Below are 23,786 nucleotides of genomic sequence, written 5' to 3' on the forward strand. Positions count from 1 at the left end.
CTGAGGGCAGGGTTAGCATGGCAGAGATGTGGAAAAGTTTTGTCACCACGCCACAGCTAACTGCACCACCACCTGATACGGAACGTGTTAGCAGGAGGCAACATTTCACTAACATGGTGGAACAGTACTTGTGCACACCCCTCCACGTACTGACTGATGGTTCGGCCCCATTCAACTTCTGGGTCTCCAAATTGTCCACGTGGCCAGATCTAGCCTTTTATGCCTTAGAGGTGCTGGCCTGTCCGGCGGCCAGCGTTTTGTCTGAACGTGTATTCAGCACGGCAGGGGGCGTCATTACAGACAAACGCAGCCGCCTGTCTACAGCCAATGTGGACAAGCTGACGTTCATAAAAATTAACAAGGCATGGATCCCACAGGACCTGTTCATCCCTTGTGCAGATTAGATATTAACTACCTCCCCTTAACAATATATTATTCTACTCCAGGGCACTTCCTCATTCAATCCTATTTTTATTTTCATTTTACCATTATACTGCGGGGCAACCCAAAGTTGAATGAACCTCTCCTCTGTCTGGGTGCCGGGGCCTAAATGTGTGACAGTGGCCTGTTCCAGTGGTGGTTGACGTGAAGCCTGATTCTCTGCTATGACATGAAGACTGATTCTGCGCTGACATAAGGCCAGATTCTCTGTTACGGGACCTCTCTCCTCTGCCTGGGTGCCTGGGCCTAAATGTGTGACAGTGGCCTGTTCCAGTGGTGGGTGACGTGATGCCTGATTCTCTGCTATGACTTGAAGACAGATTCTGTGCTGACATAAGGCCTGATTCTTTGTTACGGGACCTCTCTCCTCTGTCTGGGTGCCTGGGCCTAAATGTGTGACAGTGGCCTGTTCCAGTGGTGGGTGACGTGAAGCCTGATTCTCTGCTATGACATGAAGACAGATTCTGTGCTGACATAAGGCCAGATTCTCTGTTACGGGACCTCTCTCCTCTGCCTGGGTGCCTGGGCCTAAATGTGTGACAGTGGCCTGTTCCAGTGGTGGGTGACGTGATGCCTGATTCTCTGCTATAACATGAAGACAGATTCTGTGCTGACATAAGGCCAGATTCTCTGTTACGGGACCTCTCTCCTCTGCCTGGGTGCCTGGGCCTAAATGTGTGACAGTGGCCTGTTCCAGTGGAGGGTGACGTGATGCCTGATTCTCTGCTATGACATGAAGACTGATTCTGCGCTGACATAAGGCCAGATTCTCTGTTACGGGACCTCTCTCCTCTGTCTGGGTGCCGGGGCCTAAATGTGTGACAGTGGCCTGTTCCAGTGGTGCGTGACGTGAAGCCTGATTCTTTGCTATGACATGAAGACAGATTCTGTGCTGACATAAGGCCAGATTCTCTGTTACGGGACCTCTCTCCTCTGTCTGGATGCCCGGGCCTAAATGTGTGACAGTGGCCTGTTCCAGTGGTGGGTGACGTGAAGCCTGATTCTCTGCTATGACATGAAGACTGATTCTGCGCTGACATAAGGCCAGATTCTCTGTTACGGGACCTCTCTCCTCTGCCTGGGTGCCGGGGCCTAAATGTGTGACAGTGGCCTGTTCCAGTGGTGGTTGACGTGAAGCCTGATTCTCTGCTATGACATGAAGACTGATTCTGCGCTGACATAAGGCCAGATTCTCTGTTACGGGACCTCTCTCCTCTGCCTGGGTGCCTGGGCCTAAATATGTGACAGTGGCCTGTTCCAGTGGTGGGTGACGTGAAGCCTGATTCTCTGCTATGACATGAAGACAGATTCTGTGCTGACATAAGGCCAGATTCTCTGTTACGGGACCTCTCTCCTCTGCCTGGGTGCCTGGGCCTAAATATGTGACAGTGGCCTGTTCCAGTGGTGGGTGACGTGAAGTCTGATTCTCTGCTATGACATGAAGACATATTCTGTGCTGACATAAGGCCAGATTCTCTGTTACGGGACCTCTCTCCTCTGCCTGGGTGCCTGGGCCTAAATATGTGACACTGGCCTGTTCCAGTGGTGGGTGACGTGAAGCCTGATTCTCTGCTATGACATGAAGACTGATTCTGCGCTGACATGAAGCCAGATTCTCTGCTATGGCATGAAGAGACTGATTCTCTGCTGACATGAAGCCAGATTCTTTGCTATGGCATGAAGGGACTGATTCTCTGCTGATGTGAAGCCAGATTCTCTGCTATGGGACCTCTGTCCAATTGATATTGGTTAATTTTTATTTTTTTAATTTTAATTTTAATTCATTTCCCTATCCACATTTGTTTGCAGGGGATTTACCTACATGTTGCTGCCTTTTGCAGCCCTCTAGCTCTTTCCTGGGCTGTTTTACAGCCTTTTTAGTGCCCAAAAGTTCGGGTCCCCATTGACTTCAATAGGGTTCGGGTTCGGGACGAAGTTCGGGTCGGGTTCGGATCCCGAACCGGAACATTTCCGGGAAGTTCGGCCGAACTTCTCGAACCCGAACATCCAGGTGTTCGCTCAACTCTACTCATTACCTAACTGTCATACACATGGCCACATGATCCTTATTAGCAAATAGAAGCTCGCAGGTCCTTTACTCATATCGTAACTGCCATACACACTGACACATGACCCTTCTTAGCCAATAGAAGCTTACAGGTCCTTCAGTCTTGAAATACACACAGTTTTACACCAGGTTTCCATAACAACTTAGCCATTTTTCTTCACTATTATAGGTCACTGTTAAAGCGATAGGGTGCAGTGGAGGTCCTAGTTAGGGGCAGGATGCTGTGAAGGTCACTGTTAAGGGGGAAGGGCACTGTGAAGGTCACAGTGAAGAAGACGGGGTGCTGTGAAAGTCATAGTTAAGGGAGCGGGGCAGTGTGGAGATCACTATTAAGGATGCAAGGAGCTGTGGAGGTCACTGTTAAAGGGTGAAGGTGTCGTGGAGGGTACTATTAAGGAGAGCTGGACACTGTGGAGGTCACAGTTAAAAGGGCGGGGTGCTGTGGAGGTCTCGGTTATGGGGGACAGTTAATAAAATAAAGTGCGTAACTGCCAAGGTATACTGTATAGGGCTTCTAGCGATTTCCCTGTAATAAGAGGTCATGATTTGCCTCCTGGGCACCTTTGGAACAAATCCAATAAACATACAAACAGACCAACATTTCATACTTAGGCAGCGCCGGGAACTTTTTCTACTTATAATATAAAAGAAGTCCAGTACCCAGTTAAAAACCATAAAAACTCTCAACTTTAAGAATTAAAAATAGTATAATAAAAAATGTTCATGTCTCTTAGCTCATGTAGTCTGTATTCATTTTCCAGACTTGCCTCCGTCCTCGTTGTGACTTTTTTTTGTATGTGTGCGCGGTACGCCAGACCCGCAGGGTAATGCGAATGTGAGGTCACGGTCGATGGCAAGCGAGGGTCACTCACAGTTATTATATGGAGCCCCTGGGCAGGCATACAGCAGTGAAGGAGAGGCTGGCACAAAAGTCCTCTGGGGCACACTCTGTATTTAGGGACCAGGCCTGATGATGGTTGAGGTGCCCTGGGTGTTGCAGGTGTTTTATGTGCCTGGGGCAAGGTCCCTTTGAGGTACGTGACGCCAGTGCCGGTAACGGTGGCACACCGGTGGAAGGTCTTAATAAGCAAGGAACACAGATGGCAGGGTGAACCAAACTTTGCTTTACTGTAGTAAATTCCACTTTGTACAGTTAGATGGCAACTCAGTTCCACATGTCAAGTACACTTCACAAGCAGGTTACACAATGATGGCAGGTATATGGTGGTTAGGCAAGATACACAGAGGGTAAACATCCACATGCGCAGAATCAGGCTGTACAGACTCCTCGGAGATTAGTGTACACTGTCCCTTTCGGACTCCTGTCTGGCTTTAATCCCAAGGCCCAGATACCTTATTGTAGGCTTTTATCCTTGGTAAATAGTCCTCCTTAGGTGCTCATTCTTGCTCCATACCTCTATTGTCTCTGCCCTTCAGCTTGCTTGTATCAGCTGGACCTGTGGGCTCTGCTTGACTTGGTGGGAACTACAGGGTTTCTCCCAGGAGGCAACCTCTTCCCCTGGGTTAGATCTTCTGAGCTAACCATGACTCTCTGGATCAGGAGGTAGACTAGGATCCCTCTACTAGTCTCCTGGTGGCAACTAGAAGCCTGGACTGTCTAGTTGCATGTCAGGAGAAGGCCCTGACTGGTGCCTTCCAGCTTGTCTTTGCAGACTCCTGACTTTCAACAACCCTTCCCTGTCTGGGGCCTGAACACTTATACTCGGGGTACTCTAGCTCCCTCTAGCATCTGGGATGACTAACTACAGGGACTAGGCCTGATAATGCCTATTACAGGGAAACATTACACAATACAAAAACAATACTTTAAAATTTACATAAAATATACACAATTGGAAATAACACTTCTGTCCCTAGTGAAGAGAAGTCACGCACACCCCAATTGACCCTCGTGTAGTGCCCACGCTTAGTCCGTGAGGCCACTACATACCCCCACGCTTTAACGTTGCCCGACCTCGGCGCAACATGGAGGGGCCCTGCCCAGCTGGATACTGCACCTGAAAAAGAGACTAAACAGCAAAGCAGGAGACACATCTACATTTGCAGAAACATAATATATGCACATATCAGGTAGTTCCAACTGGCTTAGGAACAAGTTCGGTGAAAAGGGGCGTCGTTCTCTTCTCTCAGGATCGTATGAGGGAACAGGGGCGCTGACCTGGCACAGCGTAACATTACTACCAGGATAGTCCATATGTGCAATTGTCCTTAGGAGAACAACAAAACAAGGTGAAACAAATTAAAAGTTCTTGGAGGCTCAAAGAACAATATGAGTCCGTACCCAAGTTCCTTTCTTATAAATCACAGAGGCTCGCAGGCAGTGGAGTCCATCTCTGGGCACATTTCCTTAAAAACAAAGATCTCAGAGGCTCAGGTACTTTTCAGTCTATCACTGGGCACGTATCCTTGGAGTTCCGTTGCACAATAAAAATGACAGCTAAAAACAAGTGCTGTAATACCCCTGATCAACCTGAAAAGGGGGTTAAGGGTAAAAGGTGCAACAACGGAACAGCCACAACTTGGTGTGTGATAGTAGAAGCAGGCAGGAGGTCCTGGAAACAAACTTGGCTTTGCTGACTTTATTATTTCAGTGGGTGACCACTACCACTGAGCCGTGGGTAAACTGGCAGCAGCAACAAAGGACCAGAAACAAAGGACTCCTGTCCTGAAAGGGTTAAATTTTCAGAAATAATCCCTTGGCAAAGCGAATCAAAGGCCTAGCAGGCTAATTCACAAGGGCTCATCATAATCACCCGGTTCTTTCTGGCAAATAAGGCCTGTAGTAATCCTCCACAGGCGGATGTGCCCACATTACAGTATCAGGGGGCAGCTGCAGCATGAAGGGACCCCTAATAGGTATTGGCCCCATAGGCCTAGGGGTAAGGACAGTTGTGGACCGCACCGGTCCAGGCATGATTATGGTAGGCTGTGATGGACTTGATACCGCCGCCGCAAGCGGTCCGGTGGGCTGTGGAATGACTGACTCTGCGCAGCAAGTCATAGAGTTAGAGGGCCGTCTGGGGAGCACCGACGGTGTGGAGGTGGTAGAAGGTGGTCTACGGGTGGTGACAGGCACCCTTACCTCGTCCTTCCTAGGCGGCGTCTGGATCCTGGCGGTGGCAATCTTGCGCAGCTCCCGCAACTTTTCTTCCAGACGGACGATCTGGTTACCTATGCTTTCGGTCTCAGAATCGCTGTCCTCTGCTGTCGCCGCCAGCGCAGGTACAGTGCAGGATGCATCGGACGTGGCCGCTGCAGGCTCCGGTGGCGCATCGGGTCTCTTACCCTTCCGGATATTCTCCAGGGTAACGCAAAGTCCTTTTAGATTTTCCATGTCCTGGATGGTTTTCTCCCGGCGAGGCAGCTCGGGGGACGGATAGGGACTCACCCATTTTTCCAACACAGTTGGCTGCCAAAACACATTAGGACCAATGAAAGAGCCCCGCTCTTGGAATGCGTGATGGGCCGGTTCTGGAGAGCGCTCAGGTTTGCACTCGCAGCCAGAGTAGTCCTCATCTGCCTCCCAGTCCTCCGGTTCCTTCTTGGGACGGGTCACGGCAGTCGCATATGGGCCTCGCAGGCTCTCGGCAGGGGTGAATTCTACCTCCTCTCCCTCGCGGAGGTTGTGCAGATGCTCAGGGAGGTAACCTCTCTTGACAGACCTCCGGTTGACGTACAAGTCTCTGCCAGTAATGTGGTCTTGTATGAACCCGTAGCCACGGGTCTTGTCAAAGGACAGCACCAACCCCCTTCTCCTTTCCAGGCGGGGTTGGGTATTAGAATGACGGTCGTAAATGGACTTGGTCAGTTCTTCATAGTATATTTTGGTTTTAGTATTCCTCTTTATAGCGGCCTCCCGGATCTCTGCCATAAGTGTTGACAACTTGAATGAGGGCTGAAAGAAGTCTCTCCAGGAGCCGTAGCAGTGCTCCGGTTCTTTCCCCAGTGGCGAGCAGGCGGGTCTCTCCGGTCCCGGAGAGTAGGCCGGTGGAGCCTCCTCTGGCTCTACACCAATATTAGTCATGTTCAGTAAATCAGACGCGGACATCCCAGCAGAGCAGTCTTCACTCTCCAACATGCTCGATCCTTCTCTGGAGAGCGATACAGGGTGGCGCCAATAAGTTCAGACAGATCCTCCCATTGCACTGGGAGGCCGCCCCCCAGGTACTCCAGTATGGGGAAGGCGGAGTCCATTCTGGCAGACATGCAAATGTCCAGACAGGCGGTGGCGCCAATATTGAGCTTTTTCCCGCTCTTCTCAGCAAAAAGGCGCCAACTTTTACCGCTAATTCAGGATGAAGATGACGCAGCAGTAATGTCAAGCAAGCTCAGTGGCCATCTTTAGTAGAAATGCTGTCTATTCACTGACAGCAAGCGGTGGCTTAAACAAGCAGCAAACAGTCCATAAAACACTATTTTCACACCGCTACTTAGGACAGTCCTTTGGCCCAGTAATTTTGAATAAAACCATTTAGGGCTTGGTCACTTTAAGATGATTTTCAGCACACAGTTTTGTAATCCCACAATGGCGCGGATATGTTCCGTATCCTGTTCGTGACGCCAATTTATGCGGTACTCCAGACCCGCAGGGTAATGCGAATGTGAGCTCACGGTCGATGGCAAGCGAGGGTCACTCACAGTTATTATATGGAGCCCCTGGGCAGGCATACAGCAGTGAAGGAGAGGCTGGCACAAAAGTCCTCTGGGGCACACTCTGTATTTAGGGACCAGGCCTGATGATGGTTGAGGTGCCCTGGGTGTTGCAGGTGTTTTATGTGCCTGGGGCAAGGTCCCTTTGAGGTACGTGACGCCAGTGCCGGTAACGGTGGCACACCGGTGGAAGGTCTTAATAAGCAAGGAACACAGATGGCAGGGTGAACCAAACTTTGCTTTACTGTAGTAAATTCCACTTTGTACAGTTAGATGGCAACTCAGTTCCACATGTCAAGTACACTTCACAAGCAGGTTACACAATGATGGCAGGTATATGGTGGTTAGGCAAGATACACAGAGGGTAAACATCCACATGCGCAGAATCAGGCTGTACAGACTCCTCGGAGATTAGTGTACACTGTCCCTTTCGGACTCCTGTCTGGCTTTAATCCCAAGGCCCAGATACCTTATTGTACGCTTTTATCCTTGGTAAATAGTCCTCCTTAGGTGCTCATTCTTGCTCCATACCTCTATTCTCTCTGCCCTTCAGCTTGCTTGTATCAGCTGGACCTGTGGGCTCTGCTTGACTTGGTGGGAACTACAGGGTTTCTCCCAGGAGGCAACCTCTTCCCCTGGGTTAGATCTTCTGGATCAGGAGGTAGACTAGGATCCCTCTACTAGTCTTCTGGTGGCAACTAGAAGCCTGGACTGTCTAGTTGCATGTCAGGAGAAGGCCCTGACTGGTGCCTTCCAGCTTGTCTTTGCAGACTCCTGACTTTCAACAACCCTTCCCTGTCTGGGGCCTGAACACTTATACTTGGGGTACTCTAGCTCCCTCTAGCATCTGGGATGACTAACTACAGGGACTAGGCCTGATAATGCCTATAACAGGGAAACATTACACAATACAAAAACAATACTTTAAAATTTACATAAAATATACACAATTGGAAATAACACTTCTGTCCCTAGTGAAGAGAAGTCACGCACACCCCAATTGACCCTCGTGTAGTGCCCACGCTTAGTCCGTGAGGCCACTACATGTGTGCTATTTGGATTAAAGTTTAGGGGTTTTTATGGGTGCTGCTAAAGTCTCATTCAGTTATTCCTTGCACATTGGATAACCCAAAAGTGTTTTCAGGTAGGTGACTCCTACAGCCTGTTGTCACCATTAGAGATGAGCGAATTAAAAAAAAAATTTGATTCACAGGTTTCCCAAATTTTTGGGGAAAAATTTTGTTCGATTTGAATAAATTTGCGGCTAATTACGTTAAAAAACTGCTATTTCCTGGTTGCTGAGAGCCTTTATAGAGGTGTAGAACACTATGCCTTGCAGTAACACACATAGGGAGTCTGTTTTGGTAGTGAAATAATACTGTGAATCCGTATGACATGCAGATGACAGGCGTCGCTCTTAGAATCACTGCACACTTCACTTATTAGGGCAGTCAATGGCCAAAACTGACCAAATAACTCAAGTATAAACTCAGCCTTAACGGTCGATGTTAGCGCCAAGAAGAAGCGCACTCCTTTGACACCGTCGCCAAGTGATTCCACATAGATGTCTACAATACCTGTTCTATTAAACACGTATTCAAGTAGAGCCCCCCAGACAGAGTCACTGATTAATTTTCCCTTCCTCTGATCTGTCAGAACAATAACCTCCAAAAAACGGATCCTGTCTGTGGAGCATATGCCTTCACTCGGTCAGCATTTGCTCAATAATCCATCAGTATTGCTAATGCCCAAAAAAACCCAGGAGTGGATGTAAAACAGAGATGGCACGTAAATGGAATATTTGCATGTCTTCTGTGTTTTCTACCCATTCCTGCTTTTGGCTACCAAATCATAAGCCAATTCTGATGGGACCATACAGGCCTTACAGCTGCTGCACAGACAGGATACGTTGTGCGTCTCATTTTTCATTCCTTCTGACAGACAGAAGAAAGGTCAAATAGATGATTATGTCAGCCAGGCTGAAAGCCAAAATAGTGGACCAGTCATGAATTGGGGAGGGTGGGAACAGCATGAGAAGTCCACAGAGTGGACCTATGATATAGTGGTGAGGTGGAAGCAGCATAAGGAGACCACAGAATGGACAAATGACAGGGTCTGGATTTGGCAGCAGTATGAGGAGGCCACGAGTAGCACAATGACAGAGTCTGGAGTTGGCAGCAGTATGAGGAGGACACCGAGTGGCACAATCACAGAGTCTGGAGTTGGCAGCAGTATGATGAGGCCACCGAGAGGCACAATGACAGAGTCTGGAGATGGAGGCAGCATCAGGAGGTTGTCATTGTTTTCATGTACTTTTTGTAAATTTGTTGTTTCATAATATATATTTTCCTTACACTTTCAGACGTCACACGACCTCACACAACGTCATTCGGTCTATACAGCAAAATTTGTTTTTCAGTAGCCCATCATTTTTACCAAAAAAACACTTTGAAAGAGTAGCACAATGACAGAGTCTGTAGATGGCAGCAGCATGAGACCACAGAGTGGCAAGGCGAGATAGTTTGGAGGTGGCGGTAGCATCAGGAGCCACAGAGTGGCAAGGTGACATAGTGTGGAGATGGCAGCAGCATGAGGAGACCACAGAGTGGCAAGGTGACATAGTGGGGAGATGGCAGTAGCATGAGGAGGCCACAGAGTGGCAAGGTGACATAGTTTGGAAGGGGAAGCAGCATCAGGAGGCCACAGAGTGGCAAGGTGACATAGTGTGGATATGTCAGCAGCAGCAGGATACCACAGATTGGCAAGGTGACATAGTGTAAAGATGGCAGCAGCATGTGGAGGATACCACAGAGTGGCAAGGTGACATAGTGTGGAGATGGCAACAGCATGAGGAGACCACAGAGTGGCAAGGTGACATAGTGTGGAGATGGCAGCAGCATGAGGAGGCCACAGAGTGGCAAGGTGACATAGTTTGGAGGTGGCGGCAGCATCAGGAGGCTATAGATTGGCAAGGTGTCATAGTGTGGAGGTGGCAGCAGCAGCATCATCAGGAGACCACAGATTGGCAAGGTGACATAGTGTGGAGATGGCAGCAGCATGAGGAGGCCACAGAGTGGCAAGGTCACATAGTTTGGATATGGCAGCAGCAGCTGCATCAGGAAACCACAAATTGACCCGGTAACAGAGTGGGGCGCGTCAGTATCGACCGGCTCTATAAAAATATCACATGACCTAACCCCTCAGATGAACACCGTAAAAAATGTAAAATAAAAAGTGTGCTAAATAAACCATTTTTTGTCACCTTACATCACAAAAAGTGTAATAGCAAGCTATCAAAAAGTCACACGCACCCCAAAATAGTGCCAATAAAACCGTCATCTCATCCCGCAAAAATAATACCCTACCCAAGGTAATCGCCCAAAAACTGAAAAAATGATGGCTCTCAGACTATGGAAACACTAAAACATGATTTTTTTTGCTTCAAAAATGAAATCATTGTGTAAAACTTACATAAATAAAAAATAAGTATACATATTAGGTATCGCCACGTCCGTGACAACCTGGTCTATAAAAATACCACATGATCTAACCTGTCAGATAAATGTTGTAAATAACAAAAAATAAAAACGCTGCCAAAACAGCTATTTCTTGTTACCTTGAATCACAAAAAGTGAAATATAGAGCAACCAAAAATCATATGTACCCTAAACTAGTACCAACAAAACTTCCACCCTATCCCGTAGTTTCAAAAATTGGGTCACTTTTTTTTGAGTTTCTACTCTAGGGGTGCATCAGGGGGCTTCAAATGGGACATGGTGTCAAAAAAAACTGTCCAGCAAAACCTGCCTTCCAAAAACCGTATGGCATTCCTTTCCTTCTGCGCCCTGCCGTGTGCTGGTACAGCGGTTTACGACCACATATGGGGTGTTTATGTAAACTACAGAATCAGGGCCATAAATATTGAGTTTTGTTTGGCTGTTAACCCTTGCTTTGTAACTGGAAAAAAATTATTAAAATGGAAAATCTGCCAAAAAGTGAAATTTTGAAATTGTATCTCTATTTTCCATTAATTCTTGTGGAACACCTAAAGGGTTAACAAAGTTTGTAAAATCAGTTTTGAATACGTTGAGGGGTGTAGTTTATAGAATGGGGTCATTTTTGGGTGGTTTCTATTATGTAAGCCTCGCAAGGTGACTTGAGACCTGAACTGGTCCCTAAAAATTGGGTTTTTGAAAATTTCAGAAAAATTTCAAGATTTGCTTCTAAACTTCTAAGCCTTGTAACATCCCCAAAAAATAAAATATCATTCCCAAAATGATCCAAACATGAAGTAGACATATGAGGAATGTAAAGTAATAACTATTTTTGGAGGTATTACTATGTATTATAGAAGTAGAGAAATTGAAACTTGGAAATTTGAAATTTTTTACAAATATTTGGTAAATTTAGTATTTTTTTATAAATAAAAATAAATTTTTTGGACTTCATTTTACCAGTGTCATGAAGTACAATATGTGCCAAAAAAAGTATCTCAGAATGGCCTGGATAAGTCAAAGCGTTTTAAAGTTATCAGCACTTAAAGTGACACTGGTCAGATTTGCAAAAAATGGCCAAGTCCTTAAGGTGAAATAGGGCTGAGTCCTTAAGGGGTTAAACACCGCCACAAACTGAAATCATGACAGAAACAACCCGTCCTCGTGCCGTAGCAGGGGTCCCACTTCCTCAAAACTCACCCCCGCCCTGTATTCTCATAAGCAGCGTACCGGACACAACAAACACCCCGGCACTTCAAACAGTGTCACGCTAAAACCTCTGCCCTCTCTATCCGTCTTAGAAACGCGGATCCGCACCACAACCCTATAACCATACAAGTCCACATCACCACCACACAAACCTCCTGCAGTACGAACACTGGGACACACTGCCAAAAACGCTCCCACTGTAAACGAGAAAGAGAGTCAGCTACCCCATTATCAACACCCGGCACATGTATAGCCACAATCCAAGCGTTAAGCGCTAAACAACGTAACACTAAATGCTGCAATAACAACCACTGGGGGAGGAGACGCTGTCAAACCGTTGATCGCCTGCACCACCCCCAGGTTATCGCAGTGAAAACGAACCTTCCTATTGCTGAACCTATCCCCCCAGAGCACCACCACCAGCACTATTGGAAACAACTCCAGCAAAGCCACGTTCCTAACCCAACCCCTCAACACCCTAGACTCGGGCCACTTTCCCGCACACCACTGGCCATTACAGAACACTCCGAATACAAATCAAAATCGAAACTATCCACTGCATCCCCCAACACCAATGCCCTTTTATTAAAATCCCTCAAAAACCTCTCCCAAACCGCTAAATCACCCTTCAACTCGCGACCCAAACGAATAAAATCATGCGGGGCAACCACCCCCCCTGTGGTGGACGCCAACCTCCTACAAAAAATATGCCCCATCGGAATAATCCGATAGGCGAAATTTTACTTTCCCAACAATGATTGCAAGTCCCGCAAGCGGATTTTGGGAGCCCTCACTGCATTCTCCACCACCATCCTCAAATCCTGCACCTTATCCTCCGGCAACCGACACTTCATTCTAACCGTGTCAATAACTATGCCCAGAAAACTCAACTCCGTCGTAGGCCCCACAGTCTTCCCTGCCACCAACGGCACCCCAAACGACTCAAAAACCGACTGTAACGTGGACAACAATAACGAACAAACCTGTGAATCTGCCGGACCTAATCATAAGAAATCGTCAAGATAATGGATAAGCGACACACACCCCGACACATCCTTCACTACCCATTCCAGGAAAGAACTAAATGTTTCAAAATATGCACAGGACACAGAGCACCCCATTGGCAGACACCTATCCACAAAATACCAGCCATCCCAGAAACAACCTAACAAGTGCAAACTATCTGGGTTAACGGGCAACAACCGGAATGCCGCCTCAATATCCGTTTTTGCCAATAAGGCCCCCGGCCCCAATTTACATACCCAACCTACAGCCGCATCAAAGGAGGTATAGACCACCGAACAGAGCTCAGGATCAATACCTTCATTGACCGACGCCCCCTTTGGAAAGGATAAGTGATGAATGAGCCAAAACTTTCTTGGGCACCACCAGGGCTCTTTCTTGGGCACCACCCCCAAGGGGGAAACCCGCAACGTCACCAACGGTAACTCTGCCAAAGGCCCATCCATTCTACCCAATGCCACCTCCTTAGCCAGTTTCTCTGATACCACCTCCATATGCTCCAAAGCCGAACGCAGATTCTTCCTAACCATCAACACCTGCTCCCCCGGGCGAGACGGAATACTAAACCCGTCTGTGAAGCCCTTCCTCAAAAATTCCGCCGCTCCCCTGTCTGGGTATCTATCTAGGTACCGCGCCATCAGGCCCACCCGCACTGGCGTCTGACCCTTTCGCACCAGCCTCGCCCCCCCTCTGCTTTGCTCCCCTGAAACAACGGCTAGCCCGGTGACCTCCCCCGCAGGACGAACACTCGTGCTTGAATTTACATTTTGGCCCAAACTTGCAACTCCATTCATTAAAGAGAAAGCACAAGCCCTTAGCCGCTGCAGTTGCAAACCCTGATTGACCTGTCCCCCTGTACTCTCCCCGAAAGGGCTGCCCCGACCACACTGGCGCCGTCACTTTCATCCACAACCCTATGTCTTTATGATCCAACTTCATGCTACGGCGGACCGCCTTCCTCTGACGAAACTGCTTGTCATACCTCAACCACCAGAACCCCCATAGATCCTATAAGCCTCCCCTATAGCGTCCAGATAACAAAAAAGCGCCAAACAACTGTCCGGAGCTTTTTCCCCAATCACACTTGCTAATATGGTGAACGCCTGTAGCCAGTTTGCAAACGTGCGTGGTATCAGCCTATACCGCAGTTTTTCCTCCTCCTCCCTCTTTGTCCCGTCCCGTTTACCTAAATTGAGATTAAAACGCTCCAAAGGAAGAAGCGAAAATATATCTACATATTCTCCCTGCCATATCCTATCCCTAACCTCCTGCTTCAAATGCGCTCCCAGGGGGCCCTCAAAACACACGTACACCTCCCCTTCGCCGCGTCATCCAACCGGGGCCTGTCGTCATCGCCGCCTGCCTGCGTCTGCACCGACACCAAACCCCCCGCCGCGACGCCCGAACTACCCGTCCACCTACTACCTCCAGGCCCAATCCCCCATGCTTGCAGGGGTGCTGCACCCGACACACGACCCCCAGCTAAACCACACAGTAACCTCCCTAACCCCCCAATCATTTTCTTCTGCCCCCCGCCAAAACCACTCAGCCCAGCACCTTGAGCCAGCGCAAGAAACGCCCCCAATGCCGCTTCACCAGGCTGCCGGGGTGCTGTGAACCCCGCAGCTGCAATTCCGGAATCCTGACGCTGCGTTCCAGATGTCATCGGAATGACCACTCCAGACATCATCCTCCCGCTTGGACCAGGCATCCCAGCATCCTCCACGCTGGAACGCGCTGCACGTCGATCCCGATTCGTCCTCCTCTTCCCCGTGGGCAGGACCAGCTAGAGGCTGTCCGTCACTCTGCTGAGGCCTGTGCACCCTCCCCCTCTCCTGGTGCACAGCCTCGTGTCCTCTGCTGCTGCTGCTGCCTCTCCCACGCCGAGCAGCCCTCCCCCAACCGAGAGGGGGGAGCCTGCAGTACCTGCTCCTGCCACCACACCGCATGCTGCAAAGGACGGGGCACTGGACACCCCGCCCCTCACTGGGCCCAGCCGAACCGTTGGATTCCTCCCGCGTCAGGAGGACCTGGAGCGAGTCTGCACGCTGACCCCCCCGCCGCGGCCGGATTGCACCCCCCCCCTGTAACAGGCTGGCTACCTGCTCCTGTAGCCAGTCCGGTCCAATGGCGTCCGCTGCCGCTCTCAGCTGCTGCAGCATCTCCTCCACAGAGTGGGACATCGTGACCGGTAAGTTCTTTTCCTCCCCAAAATGGCGCCGGCTCTCCCCCGGCCACCTCCTTTTAAAACCTAAATCCCACCCCCTCTATCTCCCTAAACACCTCCTCCCCACCACTATTAACTAACTCCTGCCCTGGCCCTTCCTACCAAAACCTTTCATGTCGGCCTCCCCTTACCTTTTGTCCTAGTCCGGCCTCTCTTAACGCTGAATAAAATGTTTTTTTTCCATCAAAATAAGTCACAAAAGATTTTACCACATATAAGTGCAGCGCTTAAAGCAGAATGCAATTTTTTTTCCCTCCGAAATAATTCACAAAAGATTTTAACGCATATGAGTGCTGCGCTGAACGCTGAATAAAATTTATTTTTCCACCAAAATACTTCAATAAAGATTTTACCAAAAATAATGGAGCACGGCGATAGAAACAGTCTTCGGATTACCTCAGCGTATAGGGGCGTATTTCATAAAAAAAATTTAATAAATATACGCACTGCCCTGTTGCAGTTATTTCTTGTGAAAGCGTATAGGGGCGTATTTCAGTAAAATAAGAAAAATATATACGCACTGTTGCAGTTATTTCTGGTGAAAGTGTATAGGTGCATATTACAGTAAAAAAAAAAAAATATGTTCTCAGTGCATAATGCCATCCACAGACCCCCCCCCCCCCCCCAATCATTATCCCATTCACAGATTCCTAGGGGGGGACTGTAGTAGGCGGGGAGAGCGGCGGGGCCATGCAGGCACTGTACTCTGGCCCCGCAGCTCAGTATGTACTGTATTATACGTAGTGTTAATCATCAGATCTAAACTGAATAATGATGCGCTCCCCCTACTCCCCATGTGTACCGTACTTACCGGTACACATGTCACGCTCCTGTAGTAAGCACTAGCAGCTAGCAGGCCGGGCGGTCGTAACTCACTGAGGTCACGTGCCTGCTCCGCCTACTTCATTCATAAAGTAGGCGGAGCAGGCACGTGACCTCAGTGAGTTACGGCCGCCCGGCCTGCCTGCTAGCTGCTAGTGCTTACTACAGGAGCGTGACATGTGTACCGGTAAGTACGGTACACATGGGGAGTAGGGGGAGCGCATCATTATTCAGTTTAGATCTGATGATTAACACTACGTATAATACAGTACATACTGAGCTGCGGGGCCAGAGTACAGTGCCTGCACGGCCCCGCCGCTCTCCCCGCCTACTACAGTCCCTCCTCCCTCCTCACTATTACATCACAGTCTGCGATGCTGCAGCATTGCAGACTGCGATGTAAATTGCCAGCATTCACCCCATAAGACGCAGGGGCATTTTCCCCACACTTTTTTGGGGGGGGGGGGAGGAAGTGCGTCTTATGGAGCGAAAAATACAGTATATTTTTCTTATTTTATTGAAATACACCCCTATACGTTTTCACCAGAAATAACTGCAACAGTGCAGTGCGTATATATTTTTCTTATTTTACTGAAATACACCCCTATATGCTTTGACCAGAAATAACTGCAACAGTGCAGTGCGTATACAGTCAGGTCCATAAATATTGGGACATTGACACAATTCTAAAATGTTTGGCTTTATACACCACCACAATGGATTTGAAATGAAACGAACAAGATGTGCTTTAACTGCAGACTGTCAGCTTTAATTTGAGGGTATTTACATCCAAATCAGGTGAACGGTGTAGGAATTACAACAGTTTGCATATGTGCCTCCCACTTGTTAAGGGACCAAAAGTAATGGGACAGAATAATCATAAATCAAACTTTCACTTTTTAATATTTGGTTGCAAATCCTTTGCATTTAGTTACAGCCTGAAGTCTGGAACGCATAGACATCACCAGACGCTGGGTTTCATCCCTGGTGGTGCTCTGCCAGGCCTCTACTGCAACTGTCTTCAGTTCCTGCTTGTTCTTGGGGCATTTTCCCTTCAGTTTTGTCTTCAGCAAGTGAAATGCATGCTCAATCGGATTCAGGTCAGGTGATTGACTTGGCCATTGCAGAACATTCCACTTCTTTCCCTCAAAAAAACTCTTTGGTTGCTTTTGCAGTATGCTTTGGGTCATTGTCCATCTGCACTGAGCTCACCGGTGTGTCTTTTTAAGAATGTTCCAAACAGTTGTTTTGGCCACGCCTAATGTTTTTGCTATCTCTCTGATGGGTTTGTTGTGTTTTTTCAGCCTAATGATGGCTTGCTTCACTGATAGTGACAGCTCTTTGGATCTCAACTTGAGAGTTGACAGAAACAGATTCCAAATGCAAATAGCACACTTGAAATGAACTCTGGACCTTTTATCTGCTCATTGTAATTGGGATAAAGAGGGAATAACACACACCTGGCCATGGAACAGCTGAGAAGCCAAATGTCCCATTACTTTTGGTCCCTTAACAAGTGGGAGGCACATATGCAAATTGTTGTAATTCCTACACCGTTCACCTGATTTGGATGTAAATACCCTCAAATTAAATCTGGCAGTCTGCAGTTAGGCACATCTTGTTTGTTTCATTTCAAATCCATTGTAGTGGTGTATAGAGCCAAAAATGTTAGAATTGTGTTGATGTCCCAATATTTATGGACCTGGCTGTATATTTTTCTTGCTGTACTGTAATACGCCCCTATACGCTTTCAACATAAATAATTGTTGAAGTGAAATGCCTATATTTATTTTTCTTGTCGTACTGAATAAGATACTAAGATATAAGCCACTAAAGGCTTTCCAACTTGCAGCCCAATAACAAATAGCTGGAATGACAGGGCTGTCTAATGGCTATTTGGATCCCCAAATAATCATTCCCTGCACTTGTAAATCCTTTCCTATCAATGTCCCCAGCACCTTCTGACGTCTCTCCCTGCACTAAGATGCTGTGAAATGATTCCTCCCTATCCTTTCCCTACACGTATAAATCCCTTTTTCATTTTTTTTTTAAAACATATAGCTTTTTCCAATTGCTATCCCTAGCGCCTTCACAAGTCTGTGCCTGCACTCTGAATGCTGGAAAATGGCAGAATCTAAAATGGCTGCCGTATTTATATGGCTGTGACATCACAGAGCAGGCTGCTGATTGGCTGCATGGAGGCATGTCAATCTGGGTGATCCCGCCTTCCCAGAGTCCCATGCCCCATGTCCTCAGTCCTCACACTTGTAGCCGCCATTTTATGAAAATTGCGATTTGTTACCACGAAGCGCGAGGAAATTCGCATTCGTTGCTAATTCCACTTCGTCAGCTTTGATTCGCTCATCTCTAGTCACCATCCATGTATGATCCTGGACAAGGTTGAGTGACTGCATGGACATGGTATAACTTGAAGCTCCTGCTCCCAATGCGTAATCTGTACCAGATCGCCAATTACCATCTACTGGTTTTATAGAAAATATTTATAAAATTTTATTTCCACCTAATTTTAATCTCAAATTTTCAATCTTCTATTTATGCTTTCTGTTTTTACTTCTAGGTAAACGTAGCTGTGCAGGAGAAACCTTGGCTAAAATGGAGCTCTTCCTGTTCTTCACAACACTGTTACAAAATTTTACTTTCAATGCACCGCCTGGAGCCAAACTGGACCTTGAACCTTTACTGGGGATTACAAATGCCCCCCAAACCTATAAGATCTGTGCCATATCTCGCACATAGACTACGCTTTCAGCCAACACAGACATGAGATATGTTGTATGTCATCATAATTCTTTGATGAGGTTCTGCTCTAAACCTGCATTGTCTACATGTGTTATCAGTGCTTTCAGGCTGGAAAGAGGCCAATTGTTATGTGATGGGATCACTCTATAGAGGCTCTAACTCTCCTGCCTAGATATAGAGTCAAATTATAAAATCATGTCTACTGTGAGCTTACTGCATAGTGTGGTATTCCTGAGTTTAATGTATAAATTGTCCACAGGAAGCTCGTATGCTCCCTCTAGTGGTGGCTGCAGACAAAGAACAAACTGTTTATAACTTTACTAAATTTCTATAGGTATTCAGAGTTCTGTAACAGAAGAATGGAATTCTGACCATTATAAAGGAATATTAAGTTATCATTTAATGTACAATGTAGAATTTTGGACGTACAGATGTGTCTACATTTTTGTTAGGAACTCCCTCCAATACCTCACAATATAAATTCAATACAATATCACAACATGCTTCCAAAACTCTCAACAGCCTGTAACTCACAGCACAACCACTGGGTGACTACACATATTACATAGACATCTCCAGACAGTATCACAAAATTATATTTTTAAAGCTGCTTATCTCACTCCACACATCTTGGGGTATGTCGAGTCAAGAACATAACATTAAGAAGGAAACATCTGTATTCATATTAAGATTCATGTCTAACTGTAATGGCTGAAGGTCTGTTTAATGGTTCAAACACTGACTTATAGTAGAGTTACCTTCCAACTGTTGGCACCAGAGGCCTAGCTTTCTTTTCTTTTTTTTTGGAAAGAGAGAATATATACATATTTTATTCCAATAAGGAGCGTTGCATCACTAGGATATGCCCCCATTGTCTTATAGGTGTGGCTCCCACCGCTGGGAACTGCACCTATAACGAGAACTGAGCCCCACAAGTTGGTGGCTGGAGGACTCTGGTCCAGCCACCACCAAGCCGGCTACCCATAAAAGTGAATGGGAACATACCGCGCATGCACGGCCCCCGCTCCCATTCATTTCTATGCGGCCAACGGAAATAGCCGAGCCAGCGCTAAGCTATTTTTGCCGGCCCCATAGAAAATAAATGGAGGGCGGATGCGCAGGCGCAGTGCGCCCTCCTTTACTTGCGGGGCCCCGTTTTCAATATAGGTATGGGTCACAGCGGTGGGACCCGTACCTATAGGACAATGGGGGAATATCCTAGCGATATGCTCCCATTGTCCATGATGAGACAACCCCTTTAAAGGCTATCTACACCATTTTTTTTATTATTGCATTTTACTCATTTTGGGCTAAAAATCATTTTTTCATTTGGTCTTTAATAAAAATATTGATCCATTCTGTCACAAAGGATTAACTGTTTGTCTAGCTCTGTGCGTCTAAGGCTACTTCACACTCGCATTTTGAGCAGATCAGTTTGTATACCTGCAACATAGCCAAGATGGATCCGTCATGAACTCCATTGAAAGTCAATGGGGGACGGATCCGTTTTCCAATTGTTTCAGATTGTGTCAGAGAAAACGGATCCATCCTCATTGACTTATATTGTGTGCCAGGACGGATCCGTTTGGCTCTGTTTCGTCTAAGCGGGCAGCAAAATGCTGCAGGCAGCGTTTTGGTGTCCGTCTTCAGAGCAAAAAGTAGACTGATCGGAGGCAAAACTAATGCAGTCTGAGCAGATCATTTTCCATTCAGAATACATTAGGGCAAAACTGATCCGCTTGTGAGAGCCCATGATGGATCTCACAAACGGAAATCCAAAACGCGAGTGTGAAAGTAGCCTTACTTTTTACTTTCACTCTGTGCTGGTCATCTAATAACCCTTGTCTCTAAATTACTTAAAAGGTTATAAACACTTAAGTTACATTCTTATCAATAACATTAGAATTGAGGTGTAATGAATGTTTATAAGGTCAGAGATAAGGAGCCGTCAGCGGAGCTGCTTAAAGAGGACCTTTCACTAGAATAGAAAATCTAAACTAAGTATACCGACATGGAGAGCGGCGCACAGGGATCTCACTGAGAGATTTAGGCCCCTGTCAGCCAGGCACAGCAGGGGTTCATTCACGGCAAAAGGGGGATCATGTCACCCAGCAATAGAACAGAGGATTTTGAGAGATTTCGGCCCCTGTCACCCAGGCACAGCAGGGGTTCATTCACAGCAAAAGGGGGTCATGTCACCCAGCAATAGAACAGAGGATTTTGAGAGATTTATGCCCCTGTCACCAAGGCACAGCAGGGGTTTGTATGCGCCCAAAAATTGTAAAATGTCACCCGACAATTGAAAATAAGAATTCACTAAAATTGGAACTTTTTTAAATTAAGATGGCTCTAAAATAGTCCTTGAAAAGGCTAGAGGGATGTAAAAGGCAGTAAAATGTGCTTAAGAGCATGGCAACTGCTCTGCAAACAAATGTGGATAGGGAAATAACTTAAAATGAATAAAATAACAAAAAATTACAAATTATTATTCTGCAACTCAGTAAAGGAGGTGGATATGGACTCGGAGGTTGAGGAGGCGGTGAATGAGGTGTTGTAGGTGGAGGCCAGCAATGGAGGGAGGAGGCTAGCCAACAATGTTTTTTTTATTTTTTTTTATTGGGGTAGGTAGCCCCAAAATATTGGGACAAATAAAAAAATATATAAAAAAGAATCATTGCATTTGACTTGAGTACAAGAATGTATGTTTGATGGTGGTATAAATGTCTATTCTGCACAAGGTACAGACAAGTCTTGTGGGTCCAAGCCTGGTTCATTTTAATGAACGTGAGCTTGTCCACATTGGCTGTGGACAGACGGCTGCGTCTGTCTGTAATGACGCCTCCTGCCGTGCTAAATACACGTTCAGAGAGTACACTGGCTGCAGGGCAGGCCAGCACCCTCCAGAAATACAGGGGCAAGCTCTGGCCATGTGGGACAATTTGGAGACCCAGAAGTTGAATGGGGCAGAACCATCAGTCAGTAAGTGTAGTCGTGTGCACAGGTACTGTTCCACCATGTTGTTCAAATGCTGCCTCCTGCTAACACGCTCCATATCAGCAGTTGGGGCCGGTTGTTGCGGCGAAGGTGACAAAGCTTTTCCACATGTCGCCATGCTAACCCTGCCTTCTGAGGTGCTGGCGCTGACACAGCTGCATTCGAGACCTCTTCCTCCTCCCCTGCCTTCGCCTTGTGCTTCCACTTGTCCCCCCGGCATCAGTCGGGAATGCTCTCAGGAGCGGTCTACCAGCGTGCGCCTGTAGTCGCGCATCTTCCGATCACGCTCCAGTGAGGGAATTAAGGACGGCACATTGTCTTTGTAACGGGGATTGCAGCAGGGTGGCCACCAGTGGTCAGCACATGTTAAAATGTGGGCAACTCTGCCGTCGTTGCGCAGGCACTGCAGCATGTAGTCGCTCATGTGTGCCAGGCTGCCCAGAGGTAAGGACAAGCTGGTCCTCTGCGTATCGTCTGCGTCCTCCGTATCCCCCCAGCCACGCACCAGTGATGGGTCCGAGCTGCGTTGTATGCCACCCCGCTGTGAACATGCTTCATCCCCATCCTCCTCCTCCTCCTCCGTAGTGGGCCCTGGCTGGCCAAATTTGTACCTGGCCTCTGCTGTTGCAAAAATCCTCTTTCTGAGCCACTTCTAAAAGACTGGCCTGAAAGTGTGAGAGATGACCCTCTTTCTCCTCCTCGTCCTGGGCCACATCCTCTTCCATCATCGCACTAAGTGTTTTCTGAAGGAGACATAGAAGTGGTATTGTAACGCTGATACGGCGTCATCGCCACTGGCCATGTTGGTGGAGTTACTCGAAACAGCGCAACAGGGCACACAGGTCTCGCATGGAGGCCCAGTCATTGGTGGTGAAGTGGTTGCTGTTCCGCAGTGCGACCCACTGGTGCGTGCTGCAGCTGAACACCACTATGGCTGCTGCTGCTCGCACAGTTTCTCCAGCATGTGCAAGGTGGAGTTCCACCTGGTGGGCACGTCGCATATGAAGCGGTGAGCGGGAAGCCCGAAGTTACGCTGTAGAGGCAGACAGCCGAGCGGCGGCAGGATGAGAACGCCGGAAGTGCGCAAGGACGGCCCGCACTTTATGCAGCAGCACTGACATGTCGGAGCTAGTTGTGAATGAATTTCTGCACCACCAAATTCAGCACATGCGCCAGGCAAGGGATGTGCGTTCAAACCGGCTAGTCCCAGAGCTGCAACGAGATTTCGCCCATTATCGCACACCACCAGGCCGGGCTTGAGGCTCACTGGCAGCAACCACTCATCTGTCTGTTGTTCTATACCCCGCCACAACTCCTGCACGGTGTGGGGCCTGTCCCCCAAACACATCAATTTCAGAACGGCGTGCTGACGTTACCCCTGGCTGTGCTGAAGTTGGTGGTGAAGGTCTGTCGTGGACCGGATGAGGAGGTGGTAGAAGAGGAGAGGAAGCCGAGTAGGAAGAGGAGGCAACAGTAGGCAAATAATGATGCCCTGCGATCCTTGGCAGTGGAAAGGACGTGTGCCAAACAGCTCTCCGCCTGGGGCCCAGCCGCCACTACACTTTACCAGTGTGCAGTTAGGGCGATATAGCATCCCTGGCCGTGCTTACTGGTCCACGTATCTGTGGTTAGGTGGACCTTGCCACTGATGGCGTTGCGCAGTGCACACTTGATTTTATCCGATACTTGGTTGTGCAGGGAGGGCACGGCTCTCCTGGAGAAGTAGTGGCGGCTGGGAACGACGTACTGTGGGACAGCAAGCGACATGAGCTGTTTGAAGCTGTCCGTCTCCACCAGCCTGAATGACAGCATTTCAAAGGCCAGCAGTTTAGAAATGCTGGCATTTAGGGCCAGGAATCGAGAGTGGCTAGGTGGGAATTTACACTTTCTCTCAAAGGTTTGTGAGATGGAGAGCTGAACGCTTCCGTGTGACATTGTGGAGGTGCTTGGTGATGGAGGTGGTGTGGTTGGTGGCACATTCTCTGTTTGCTGGGCGGCAGGTGCCAACGTTCCTCCAGAGGCGGAGGAAGAGGCCGAGGCAGCAGCAGAAGAGGGAGCAGGAGGGGCTTGAGCCCTT

General features: G+C 47.9%; 1 protein-coding gene across 2 annotated transcripts in view; it reads left to right on the forward strand.

Annotated features, from left to right (window-relative positions):
* Positions 1–18,923, forward strand: part of LOC120997237 (cytochrome P450 2C14-like) — a 106,588-nt gene extending 87,665 nt beyond the window's left edge. The window contains exon 10 of one of the 2 annotated variants that reach the window (XM_040427237.1): positions 18,534–18,712. In XM_040427237.1, the coding sequence (XP_040283171.1) occupies positions 18,534–18,712 (179 nt within the window). Of the gene's footprint in view, positions 1–18,533 lie in introns of both variants that reach the window. The other variant, XM_040427236.1, reaches the window with a different exon arrangement.
* Positions 18,924–23,786: the final 4,863 nt, after the last annotated feature.

Source organism: Bufo bufo, chromosome 4 (genome assembly GCF_905171765.1).
Source record: "Bufo bufo chromosome 4, aBufBuf1.1, whole genome shotgun sequence".
Lineage (NCBI taxonomy): Eukaryota > Metazoa > Chordata > Amphibia > Anura > Bufonidae > Bufo > Bufo bufo.